The sequence below is a fragment of the Cyanistes caeruleus genome, chromosome 13, assembly GCF_971803275.1.
Source record: "Cyanistes caeruleus chromosome 13, bCyaCae1.hap1.1, whole genome shotgun sequence".
In the NCBI taxonomy this organism is placed as follows: Eukaryota; Metazoa; Chordata; class Aves; order Passeriformes; family Paridae; genus Cyanistes; species Cyanistes caeruleus.
The window spans coordinates 16,883,332-16,896,982 of record NC_141713.1 but is presented as its reverse complement, the minus strand read 5'-3'; the positions used below and the strand labels follow the sequence as shown (position 1 = coordinate 16,896,982).

The 13,651-nt window shown below is 43.4% G+C and overlaps 1 protein-coding gene across 19 annotated transcripts in view; it reads left to right on the top strand.

Annotated features, from left to right (window-relative positions):
- The window catches only part of DAPK2 (death associated protein kinase 2), a 41,101-nt gene that overhangs the window by 4,305 nt on the left and 23,145 nt on the right, over positions 1-13,651 (top strand). For 4 of the 19 annotated variants that reach the window (XM_086849284.1, XM_023934201.2, XM_023934198.2 and 1 more), the window contains exon 2: positions 7,035-7,131. In XM_086849284.1, the coding sequence (XP_086705410.1) occupies positions 7,070-7,131 (62 nt within the window). In that variant the 5' untranslated portion in view covers positions 7,035-7,069. Of the gene's footprint in view, positions 1-1,188; positions 1,402-1,512; positions 1,611-1,792; positions 1,902-3,066; positions 3,485-3,583; positions 4,147-5,169; positions 5,307-6,408; positions 6,525-7,034; positions 7,132-13,651 lie in introns of those variants that run through there. The other 15 variants (XM_086849283.1, XM_086849278.1, XM_086849292.1 and 12 more) reach the window with 12 other exon arrangements.

The window sequence follows — 13,651 nt, the reverse complement described above, 5'->3', positions numbered from 1 at the left end:
GCACTGGATTATTTCATCCTTTATAAAACTAAAAATTCTAAAGAGTGAACTCTGTTTTTCACATACTGAATGTGATTTTAAAAACCACAGTTATTAAAAATATATATCTCCAGTAATTAAAACATTCAATGCTAGAATATTCCTGGTCAATTAAGATGAATTTGGCCAACTAAGATTCCCTCAGTCTTGAGCAGCTGCATCCTGCCATTGTCTCTCAAATGCAGTGTACCTTTGGTGTGTACAAACCAGCTAGGTTGTGCAGGGAGTTGCCCCTGAGATGTCAAGTTTGAGCTGATGAATAGAATCAGTGATGTCTTCAGGCACTGTGATTGGTGATTAAACTGTGGAATAAGTTATTTGCCTGTTTTATGAAATGCAGGTGTTGTTTTTCTGGTTTTTAATCCTGGAACTCCCCCTTTGGAACACAAGGTATGGGTTTCCTACTTGGTCACTTCTAAAGGAAGCTGGTAAATGTATGGCTGCAGTGTTTGCCTGGTGCTGTCCACTTGAACACTGCTCAGGTTTGAGTTTTCTGTTCTTGTCCTGTATGCAGATAAAGGCTTTTACCTTCATCCAAAGATGTTACAAAGAAGTCTTGAGTTAGTGTTTCAAGGGTGAATAACAGAACTATGAAAGAACAACATCCTAATTAGGCAGAACCTGTATTTGAGCTTACAAGCCCTATGGACGTGGCAGCAGGGGTGGGAATCAATCTACCTTTGCTGCTCTTGGAAACCTTTATTCAAAGTGAGGTTATTCTGGGTCCATGAGGCGGTGCCAGACTCAACCTGCTAGCTCACCACACCACAGAGTGGGCTGCTCTCAGGAGTAAAAACTCCAGGTGCAGCTTAGCTAGGTCAGAGGCTCTGCAGCACAGGAATAGTTGGAGCACCAAAGGTGGAGGTAAAGGCAAGGGAGAGGTCTTTTGTATAGGTTCCAGAAAGGGTTTGTTCTTCTGTAGAGTCCAGGAATGAAAGACAATAAACACAGCTGTGCAGGGGTTTAAATGGGGGGGGGTCTCAAAGGGAGAGTACACAGGGGAAGATCCCAGGGTGGGATATACAGTTAACCAACTAATAGGGGAGCACAAGAAGAGGGAACAATTTAAACAAACCAATAGGGCAGCAAAGATTAGGGGATTTCCAAAGCAGGGGTGGGTACAAAAAGGGGGATTGACAAGGAACTTTCTGGACCAAGGGGCTGGTATAAAGGGGAATTGACAGGTAGTGGGAGGAGGAACAGGGAATTTTGTGGACAGGTGTTCTGAGCCTGAGAGAGTTTCAGCCTGTCAGGGGCTCATCTGTTCCCAGGGGAAAAGTTCCTGGGGACAGTTTTCTCTCCAGGATTGTGTTATTGTAAATAGATTATATTTCTCCAAACAATACTGAACAGATGTTCTTGGTGAGTTTACTCTGGTCCCACCAATGGGACCAAAGGGGGTGTTGTTCCTTCTACCAATCAGGGTAACCTGGTGGGAGAATCTTTATAAGGGTTGAGAAAACCCTGAAATAAAGGCTTTCTTTGCCTTACGAAGCAGCTGTGTGTGTCAGATTATCTGAACAATCCTCAATACATCATGTCCATCAGTGACAAACTTTCTGGATATAGGGGTAGGTCTAGGGGAAGACAGACATCGAGGTAGGAATGTACAACTTAACAATATAGGGGGGAATGAAACAAACCATTTGTAAATTAAATACACTACAAATAACAAAACACAGGTCTAGGGAGAGCTTGACCCAATTTCAAAAACAGTTGTAGCCTCTCAGGGTGTTTTGTCCCTTCCTTGCAGCTAGGAGCAAACAAAAGCAGTGGCCTTCCTCATGTTCCCTTTGCTCTGAGAATTTTGTAGTATGATTGCTGTGACTTCCACGTGATCATATTCCACTGTAAAACTAAAGGTGAGAAATTAAATATCTTTATTTCCCTTTGAGAGAGTTCTGAATGCTTCTACTGCCATTTGAACTATTTACTATTGCTCCCATTTCCTTTTCTCCACCCTGTGTAGTATCAGATGCAGCCACTTTCCTTTTGGACTTGGAAGAGTTGGGTGGAACTCGTGGGCTGTGAACACCACTCCCAGGGCAGGCAATCAAGGGCACAGTTCAGTCCTCTTGACTTGGGACAAGCCAAGTTTCTTTTTAAGTGTGGTAATAAAAAGCACTGCCTTTAGGTACTTGCCTAAAACAAAATCACTCTAAAATTTATCTATCTTCACACCTTACTGCACAGGAAAACATCCTGCTTATTTGTATATGATAATTTGCCATTGTTGTTACATTAATCATATAGAGGTTTGGAAGTGAAGGCAATTTATTTTGAAGGTGTGAACAACCCTACATCATTTCTCATTAGCAAATGATGGATATTAACCTGCCTCAAAGAAATGTAAGGACTCCTAAGAGTGTTTAGTGCAGTTACTGTGTGCCAAATAAAGCCAGAGAAAATCTAGTTTTACAGGTTTTGGGGATGTCATTACGATAGGTGAGTGAACAGATGAAGGATGCCATGGTTGGAAGCCAGCTCTGGGGCTGTGGCATCTTGGGAAGCAGGATGGCAGAGGTTTGTTAGAGTCGTGCATGTGAAGGCAGCTGGAGCTGCACAGTGAGGTCTGGCAGCCTGTGCTATTCTTTATCACTGTGGTCTCTTGAAACAATGGGCAATTTCACTGGGTAACAGTGAGTTTCAGACCACACAGTAACCAATCTGGGTTTGTGTTTCAGCTTGTATAGAATACAGAAACAAAGCTTATACAACTTAAGTGCCTCTCACTTGGATTTGCCTCCTCAGTCTTATTTTCTTGGTATTGCCTCCACGTATCCTGTATCTACTAAAGCAAGGAAATGGGATTCTACATCTCAGATGTTTCCCAGTCAGCCTGGGTGAGCTGTGTTGGTCTGGAAGGCTTTGAAGTGGCCCAGTTTGAGGCATCTGCATCCCATCAGGGACAGTGCAGGGCTGGCACAGCCGGGGTGGTGCCGGGTGTCCCGGAGGCTGTATCGGCTCCACACAGGATTGCTGAGGCCGGGGGGATTGCCCCGGTGCCCCTGCGGCCAGCCCGGCACCGCCCGCCCGCTCCTCACGGGGCTGCCCTGGGCGGAGCGCGGAGCCAGGCCCCTCCCTCAGCCGACCGGGCCCCGCGGCTGCTCCGGCCGGCACGGCCCCTCCGCCCTCAGCCCCCGCCCGCTCCGGCCCGACCCTGCGCCCCAGGGAGCCCGGCGGACGCGGTAAGCCCCCTCAGTCCCCTCAGCTGGCAGCGCCTCCGCAGCTTCCCCTGTCCGTGTTTCTCTGGGTCCGTCACTTGCGCTGAGTCGCCCTCACGGCGCTCCCGCTCCGTGTCCTGCCTGTGCCGCGGTTCAGGGGCTGAGGTGTCGCGGCTGTGCAGCCCCTCTGGCCGGGCAGCTCCGGGGCCTGCGGCCGGTCCCTGCCGCGGGGCTGCCGGGGTACGGACCCCTGGCCTCTTCACGCTGTCTGCGCTGGCTCTGTGAGTGCCCGCAGCCGCCAGTCGGGGGGAAAGGCAGCTCCCCACAGCACCCCCGCCACGGGCAGCTTTATCCCCGAGCAGGGCCCACAGGGCCCGGGCAGTGCAGCGGTTCCGCGGGTGCCCCTGTTGGTGTCACACACCGCTCGCTCTGGCGCTGCTCCTGTCCGAGGCCATCGGGGACGGCTGGTCCAGGGTTCAGGCTCAGTTTGCTGCTGGTATTCAGCGAATGCTGTGCAACTTCAGTCATTCATCTGCAAGTTTCTTTCTGCCTTTCCCCTCAAAAAACTTCAATTGGCTTTCTTTGCACCTGTTCCTCTGGCCGATGAGCCGGGTGTCCTGGAGCAACACAACACGGTGGAGGGGACGGGTTTGGCCTGGCCTGCATCCTTGTGGAGAACAGTCAAGAAGTATGATGTGAATTAGAGGGTGGAAATCTGTGGCAATTGCTCCTGCTTTGGCTGATCATCCAAAGTGCTGATTTACACCAGCTGCAGAAAGACCAGAATCACAATGCTCACCTGCCTAGTGTGTGAGGGAAACGCTCAATTCTGACTCTTTTCTGAAATAATCAGCTTGTTTCAGCCTTTCCTGTGCCTTTCGATTGCTTGTATGAGAAACACAGATCGCTGAGGCGAGGTCTCCCTTGACTTTGGGGCAGTGATGTGAGTTATATGCAGCACTAATCCTTGAAGGCGCCTGAGGGACGGGGAGCAGGGTTGTGCCCGTTCCATGCCAGCGTTCCTTGCATTGCGGGATTCCCCTGTGCCCTGAGTGTCCAGGCTGTGCTCCCACCCAGCTCATCGCTCAGGCATGCCGGCCTTTGGGATCCCTGCCCTTGGCTGGCAGCTGCAATTAGCTGCAGTGCCAATGTGGTTGGTACATATGCTTGAAGTGGAGGCTTGGAAATACAGGCTTGGGTTATTCGCCACTGCAGGGTAAATTTGGGAGGTCAGAAAGGGAGCTCTTGAGAGTTAGTGGCAGGAGCAGTGATTCTATAATGGGGCTGAATTGCTCAGATGCTGGGTGTGTTTTGTGTAGAAGTAGTAATTGAAAGTATATTTAAAGTAAAGAAAGTAAAAATACCTGTATTACAGCTAGTAATTGACTCAATTTCCTGGCAGAAATATATTTGTTTTCTGACAGGAAAATGTTTCAGTGAAAGTAAGAATTTGCTGAAATTAATAGAATTTTAAACAGTGCTATGCTTGTTTGAAAGCAGAGGGTAAAACTCACTTGGGTTGTTTGGGGGTTTCTTTGCTGTTGGAATTGCTTAGCCTTTTGTGGGATAGAAGAAAAAAGAAAGAAAGGTGAAAAAAGGAATGAAAGTGAAAGAAGAAAATACTTTAACGCTTATAAAAATCTATTTAGTTTTAGCATAAAACACCAAAACTAGAAGACAATGTAACTTTGTTTAATGGGTTTGGGGGTTTTCTTTCCAGATCATTAATTTAAAACAGTCTGGTTTTGATTCTAAATTGATTTTGGTCATTTTTTAATATTATAAAAGAGTTAATACGGGAAGTTTTTACTTTGGTCTGTTCTAATGGGTTTGGGATTTTGGTTTAGTGTAACTAATGTTTTGTAATATAAAAGCGTGCCACAGGGAATGCTTCTGAGTTTGGCAAACGGTTTAATGATTCAGTTTATGTCAGGTGTATTTGAGAAAGTCAGATTATTCAGCTGTTACCTCAGTCACTTGAAACTGGTTTCCTTAGGACAGAAGAAAGACTAAGGAAAAAAAAAAAGCAAGGCTGTTAGCAAGGGAAGTGCTCCAAAAGTTTTGTTCTCACCTCTGATTTCTGTATTCTGCTCTTGTTCATTGGTGGGTGGATATTTATCATTGGTTTGATATGTATAAACTAGTCAGTGATTGTCACATAATTTGTTAATGACAGGCTAATAACTTACCTGTGCAGGGAAAACTTCATTACAGAGGAGAAATAGAACTCCTCTTGAGAGGGATTCTGTCACTCTCTACAGAAGAGTGGGTTTCTGTAGATTGATGTAAGACAAGCTGCACTAAAAAGGGCCCTTCTGTACTGCAATAAGAATGTCTTTATCCAGGGATTGTACTGATATTAAGTATGTGTGTTTAAATATATGCTGGAAACTGTGATTTCTTAGGGTAAATATGATCCTATTTTATGGTCAGGCAGAGTTTAGGAAGAATGTTAAGAGATGAGGCAGGACATGTTTCTAGTGCCTGAAAGTTTCTAGTGCCTGAAACTGCCATCTCAGAGCTTGTATCCTATTTCTGTGTTTGCTACAGCTTTGTTTCATGTCTGTAGTAAAACCGTTCACACAGGATAAGCATATTTATAATACTTTGCTGCCTTGTGGTATTTGGCCTATGTTAAGGAGAGTTTGATACAGCAATAAAAGGTGATTATGTGAGGAGAACTTCTATTTCAGCTGAATTTTAAGTGTGTGAAGGTTATCTTTTGTTGGCTTACGCCCTTGTGCTGTGCCAATGGCAGTTGCTTTGGGTCATCAAGTGTTTGATCTATTTTGGGCATTTGCTAAGTGTGATTGTTGAGTGAAAGCCAGGGAGAGATATCTGTGGAAGGCAGGATAGGATAACATGAAGTGATAAGTCATGGGAAACACCAGTGCATCAGAGGTACCACTAGGGGTCCGAACACCGTGCAACAGCTTTGTCCTCAGCCTTTTAAAGCAAGGCTCTGGGCTTAGATGGGATGGGTCCTTTGTGGGAGATTTAACTTACTGTCACAGTTCTGATGTATAACTGAAATACTCCTCATCATCTGACAGTGGTGCAGCTGTGGCTCTAAGTGTTGATGTAGCAGCCTTTCTGCTTGACATAAAGCAGTCAAGAAATTTTTCTCCTAATGTTGGTTTTGCTAACATCAACTAAAAATATATATTTATGTAGAAGTGCTAGGAGAATTTCTGTTCCTTTGAAGTAATAGAAGGAGCGTGTTTGGAAAGGAATTGATACTCAACATGCCACCCATGTATTAGAAGACAATGGTTTGTAAAAAGGGCTGGGGCAAACAAAGCAACCAATCTTTTTTCTGAGGTGAGTGAATGATGGCAGCTTGGGTGTGTATTGAGGAATTGTTAGATTTTTACAATGTATTTTCTGCTTACATTATCTGCTTTTGCTGGAGAAAAATCTTCAATTTGTATGCCTTTCAGTTTGACAGGAATACTGCAATTGCTCTTGGATACTTAGTCCTGTTTTATGGGTCTGCTGAATCTTCTTGCAACAATGAATTGAACTTATTTCTAAAGGATCAAAACAGAGCTTTGTTTGCTTGTGAAATATACTTTACAAAATGGACCAGTCAGATGCTAATGACTGCAATTTAAAAATATGTAGGAGCTGTATAGAGATATAAAACTTGTAAGTCCCCAGTGCATCTGAAGGAAGCAGCATCTGGGATTCATAAAACAAAGCACATTACATTGACAAGATATGCTGTTGGGTGTACAGATGTGTGAGAATAACAATATGTCTCGATGTAGTGTTACGGAGACTTAGCCTCTTGCAAGATGTAATGAATGTCATTCTTCATTAATATTCTAGTTGCATCATCCTTGAGCATCAATGAAAGACCAAGTATGGCTCTCTTCAAGCAACAGAAGGTGGAGGACGTTTACGAAATTGAGGAAGAGCTGGGAAGGTAAGGTCATACTGGTGACACCACATGATTCTAAAGGCTGACACATGGGGATATTTGCTTCTTCCTTCTGCATGATAGCCTAGATCAGTTACAATATAAAGCAATAAAACACACACCTTGACAAAGACTGCACTTTGGATGGGATTTTTTGGTAGTTTTTTGGGTTTTTTCTTTAGATTAAATATGCTAACTGTTTTTCCTGTTCCTTTACTTGCAACTAGGACAACAAAAGGTATGTTTGCATTATATTTTGTAGGTAGGTGTCACCTGTGTCTGTGCTTTAGACTTCAGTTCTGGTGCCCATTCTCGGAGCCAGCTGGGAAGCAGGAGCTTGTGGTGCTGTCACCACAGACACAGCACTTTTATTTGTCCTGTTGTTTTGAGCAGCACTCCACAGCACTGTTGTTCTCAACTGGCTCCAAGCACTGACATCATATGTTCATTTGTGCCTGCAAAAAATAGGTGCATATATTCCTGAAAGGCTTTACCTCTCAAATCTTCAGCTGGACTGGTTAATGCTTGTATACAGCTTTTAATGTATAAAGGTTTATCCACAGGTGTGTAATTACCAACTGTTACCGTGCTTAACCATGAGCACCTGCTTAAACACTGCTGGGTTTGTGGACTGGATACCCCAGGACTCCCAGTTAATGAGCAACATACAGTGCACTGGGTGAGGATGGCTGGTTTCCATTCAGTGTCCAGCCCTCTAATGCTTTCATCTTTATATGCAAATAAATAAATTAGGGCTATACACAGGTTGGCTTCTTTCCCAATGTCTGGCAGTTGTTTTTGATAAATGATAAATGAGTGTGTATGTGCCATCACCCTTTTTTAAGGGCCAGTAATGAGTTCTGTTAAAACACTTCAGTTGATGCTATGTCCCTGCTGATTTTTTTTTTTTCACTTTCAGCTATTTCATCTTTAGAGTTATCGAGAAGACTTGTTTTAAAGGGAGAGGGGTTGAGGTTTGTTTGTTTGTTTATTTGTTTTCCATTCCCTTCCCTCTCAGGAAGGCCATAACTATTAAATTTCCCATAACTGCTTACTCTTAAGTATTGCCTAGTACTAGTAGAGAGTTTCAGTCTTACAATGAAAACCTGACAACAGTGAGCAGTAAAAAAAATTCAGTGTGTGTATGTGGGGTGTAAGAGGTGTGGTTTTTAACTTAGGAGGCCCTAGGTTAAACAGCCAAACTACTAAAATTAAAAACTAGAGACTGAGTAGTTTATTTTTACTTTGGTTTCTAAATTGGTTTTGGGTATCTTTGGAGTTGATGAACTTCATTCTCCAAGCTGATGGATATTGGGGATTTTGAATGGAGAAGTGTAGCTGAAACAATCTGGCAAAGGCTGATCATTGCTGCTTGAATCAGCCTGAGAGGCTGGTCAAGGTTTGTGTGGTCACAGCAGCCCTCCTCCTCTCCAGGCTGCAGGTATAATGTCACACTGTCTTTGTCAGTGTGTTTTTCACTTTCAAGTTTTGTGTGTTAAATGTGCAGTGTCAACTGGGTCCTCACAGCTCCTTATCTCTGAGCAGTACCTACTGATAAGGGCCAGTGACAAATGGTATCCTGCTTTGGTAGAAGGAAGTTAACATGCTGGACAGATTGCAGTGCCTGATCTTTTCCAATGCTGACCAATGCCCTTAGAACCTGTAGATGCCTTTCATTAGTTCAGTTTGCAGCAAGCTTTTACTTACTGACAGGTAGAGGTAGGTTAGAGGATTGGTTTATTATCATTCTGGCAGCAGAAGTCAAAAAACAAATGTTTTCACACAACATCTGTGACGAATCTGTCCTGTTCTTGTCCTCCTCACTGAATTTGTCACTTCTTATGAACAAAACTAGTTGTTAACATAGGCCTAGTGCTTGTTCTAGCTGTTCATCTGTTTATCTAGCACCTGTTTATCTGAAAGTCTTTGTGCAGCGCTCAGGAAAGGATGCTCTCACCACGGGCTACAGAGACTGAACTCTGGTTTGGTGATGAAAGGAGGCACTTCCTGTTTGTGCAGCATTGAGGGTGACCACAGCTAAGCTCCCCAGCTCCAGCTGTGTAAAACTCTGCCCATGGAGAGTGTGGGCTGGCACAGCCCAGCTGCATCATCCTCGGAGTCCCTGCAGAGCTGGAAGCAGCTGGCAGGGGGCTGCCCATGCAGTTGTCTCGTGTGCCAAGGCAGGGCTGTGAGAGAAGGCGTTTTGCAGAGAAGGGGGCAGGTTTTCCATGGCTGAAGCTGTGTGCCCTGACCAGCTGTTTTGCTCCAACATTCCATCAGTCTTTCAAATATTAATCTTATACCAACCTCTGTTGCTCAGTTTCTCCAAAGGGTACACGAAGGGAGCAATCTGTCAGGCAAATGGCATTAGCGACCACTTGCTGATGGCCTTGTTCTTTATAACAGCTCTGTTTGGGAAGCTTAGCATGGCCTATGCTGAATGTGTGCATTACTTCAAATACACATAATAACTGTGTTGCTTTACTCAAGATAGTATCAGTCACTTTCAAGTCTGTGGGGACTGAGGTTCTGTAGCCATAGCTGAAAGGAAGCTTAAAAAGAGGACTCTCTAAAGTGAATCTAGCAAATTTCAACATTGTAAAGAAATAATAGGGCTTTAACAATTCAGGCTGTTTTGAGGAGGGTCCTGGCCTAAGCTATTTGCAGGGATGTTAATAGCATGCCAAATCAGTGAAAATACTCCTTGAAAAATGTGAGGAAGTGAAGACTAACTTTTCTTCTGGGGAATAGGCAGCAGGTCAGATACGAATAATTGCTGGTTCTTGTGGCAAGGGAGGTGATGGCTGGAGACAACCAAGAATGAAAAGTCTTAAATCAAGGGCGGAGTAGGCCCAGAGAAAGAAGAACTGCCCTGCTGAGCTAGGGATATAGTTTCCAGGAAAGTGACAGCAATAAAGTTCACTGGAAAGCCTTTAATATAATATTTCAATTGTTGTTTAGTTGTGTGTGGTTTGCTGAACAAAAAGTGTTGTGTGAATATGCAGGAACCCTTTCCAGCTGTACTAGCAAACACTGATAATGGTGGTAGGTACTGGAATTTGAGATGTGCAGTGTGATTTATAAAAGGATGTACCATAGAGTCATTAATCTATTACCTAAATGTGGTGCCAGCCAGGCTGTGAGAGCTGATGACATTTGTGACTCATGGGCAGTGTCACTGTTATGTGTCAAGCTGGGGCTGAGGGTAGGAAGTGTCATGGAGCTTTTCCCAGAGTGTTTTGTGACAGTGCCCATTGAGAAAGTGTGTTCCTGCAGGGTGGTGTGGGCCTGGCACTGATATCCTGGGCTAGTGTCCTGCTCCTGCAGTTCAGCCCTGCATCATGCAAGGGCTCACACTTAACAGAGAAAAACAGACAAACCTTGGAGTGATATTTCTGGGCATGGAAGTCTCCCCCTTTCCTTCACTGTTGTCTTTTCACTGTAGCGAAGGGGCTCTACCTTCCTCCACAGTGTGGGCCAGCCTTACCACCTGCCACTCCAGTTTCTTGCCTGTCTCAGTAACTGAGCTCTGTGCTCATCCCTCATCTGCTGGGCCAGTCAACACCTTCAGGCAGAAAATAATCACTGTGATTTCTGTTGATTAATTTGGGCATAATTAAGCCTCCAGTTTCTCAGCCCCTGATGACCTGAGCTGTGGTTCATGGTTAAAGCCAAGCTAAATCTTTCCTTGGTGGCTTGTTATGCCTCCTGTAGTTCCCTATCTCCAGCTACAAGTTCTTGCTTCCTCTCTGCTTGTGTGTGGAGGATCAACTCTGGGAGAGGGAAACCCCATTTTCTGGGTGAAACTTTAATGGACAGCAAATGCAGCATTTTACCAGTGGACCATGGGACCTTGGAGCCCGGCACAAGTTCTGGCAGTGTAGCTAGGTATTTGTTTATGTAGTGGAAACAAAAAGCAGAGATAACCCAGGTGTTCCTTGTAGGGCAGGAACCTGGAAATCTAGGATACAAAAGTCATGGCCCCCAGCTAGTTGGATTCTCCCTGCTAAACAGAAGGCTGTGGTTGCAGCTGGGAATGTTACCCTTAATAATTACACCACACAATATCTTCATACCAGGAATGTTTTTTTCTTACTGTAGAAATTGCTCAGTACTGTGCTTTCTCAGACATGACCTTTAACTCTGTTCTTTGAATAGTTTGCACTTGGAATTAGTTCTTTAAATTTTGAAGAATAACTTTGGATTACTTTATCTTACAACACACACAGAGCAGGTCTTTGTGTTTGATGCAAAATGTTAATTTAATTCCTGAGGACTACCCAGGTCCTCAGAACCAGCACTTCTGTTAATGTTTCTTGTTCCAAATCTTATAAGTCATGTTTCATGTATGCGAATCTTCTGCTGAAACAGTTTTGGCATCTGGTACTTGGTCACAATCACTGCGGTTGTTATCAGCTATCTGATACAGTCCCTGTTCTTGATTTTTTTCTTTTTAATTCCTTTAGCAGGCTTCCCTATTAGTTTTCAATGCTACCCTAACTGTTTACAAAATAAAATATTTGTTTCAGAAGGTACAGAGATGAAAAGTTTTGTTTGTTTTTTTCCTAATAACAAAGTTGCTCTACCTACAGTAACAGAGAAGAGCTGGCCTCGGCCTTACTTTGTAATAAAGTCACGCATTCCTTATCATCAGCGTCCACCTTGATAATGGAAATGATCTCAGTGTTTCTCCTTAGTCCATGTTTGGCTTTGAGAGTGTAATTAGAGATGAAAGACCTGTGTGGCTGTGCTCACAAAGCTCAAATTTTGTAATGTATTTAAATACTGAATATTAATCTCAGGAGAAAGACATTGCATGTTAATCCCAATCTTTGTTTTTCCATTTCTATTAAAATGAAAGTATTTTTTTCCATTTTACATTGCACTAGAAAGCAGATGGAAGTTTCAACAGCTGAGAAAATATACTCTGTATAGTATTAATTCCATACTTTTAAAATTAAAAAGATTACTTATGAGTCAAAGTGCACATGAAACAGCTCAAATTCTAACAGTGATAAAGCACTGGACAAGCTGTTAACATCTAATGCAGAATTGAACTCACAGGTATGTATCTGATGGTCCAGCTTAATTTATCTCAGGTAACATCTATTAATCCTTGCTAACACTCTATACCAGCAATTTGAACCAGGGTGGAGACCTGTTGTAATAGCTGAGCAGTGAAATGGGAGTTTCAGCAACACTTTGCAGTTTTGGCCTTAGAGATAATTTCCTAAAATCTTCAATGAAATGCCACCATTGTTTCCATCTGTTTGATACATAGGGAAGGAGAAAAGTAATTTAACTATTTGGCCATAATTCTGCTCTCCTCTTACAACTCATGTGCTCCTAGGTCTATTACTCGCAGTCCATATCTAGGTTGGTTTGGACCTTTACACACACAGGTGCAGCGTGCTAACCTTCCTCATACACATTACCTCTGCCCTGCTGTTGCTGCACATGGCGAGAGGAACAGCTTATCAGATCAGCTATTCCTGCTGAGCATGAGTCAGCTGTGACCTTCCCCGTCTCTCTGCACTCTGCTCATTGCCACTCCAAGCACTGATACTCAATCCAAAAGCTAGTTCTGATAAGCAGGGAATAAAATTTGCATTTTATTCTTGAGCTTCAGATTACACAAAAAACTTGCCAGGCTATCAGGAACTTGGCAGAACTGCTGGGCTCATGCTTTATCACTGCTGACTCTGCACCTCCAGTCCCAGGAGGAGCTGATAAGGGCCACATTGATAGTCACTGCAGGATTGGGAACTTTCCAAAAACATTGAACAGTTTCAGGAGATGCTGTTGATGACTCAGTAGGTGGCACAATTTCTTGTGACTCGCAGCTAAGGACCCCACAAGGTGTTTAAGGTATTAATTGTGTTACTGTACAGATAGCTTGTAATAATTCATAGCATAAGTGTGTGTTGGTGTCCATACATGCAGGGGAGCAATAGGAGATTACAAGGGAATTGGTATTGTAATAGTTATAGTCTGGGACAATTATTTATGTCAAAGGAGAAGACAGGAATTCCTATGCTGTGTCATTGTTACTTTTGTAAGCTTTTGCATAAACAGAAATGTACAAAATCCACAGTATCACTGGAATTTCTAAACGCAAAAGTTACTGTGTTCATTCTCAAAATAAGCACTCATAAAAAAATATTTTCCCCTGAACTTTGACAAAATTTGTCCCTAGAGAGGATTGAAGGAAACAAACACAGGAATATTTATATCATGTTTCTTCAGGAAGTTGGAACCAAGCAAGATGCATGTGTTGCAAATTTATGATCATACAAACAAGAAAAACACAAAACCCATGGTGTTTTACACAAGCAGCTCTCAGCACTGCAAAACAAACTCTAAGTAGAATGTTTAAGTCAAGTCTGGAGATGTTGTAGTGGGAATTTCTCTACAGATTGCATGGAATGATAAAAGCAGGAGAAATATGAATCAATTAAAGCATGTGACAAATGTCCACAGTCTTGATTCCATTTGTGACTGATTATTCCTAAAGGGATAAGTACAC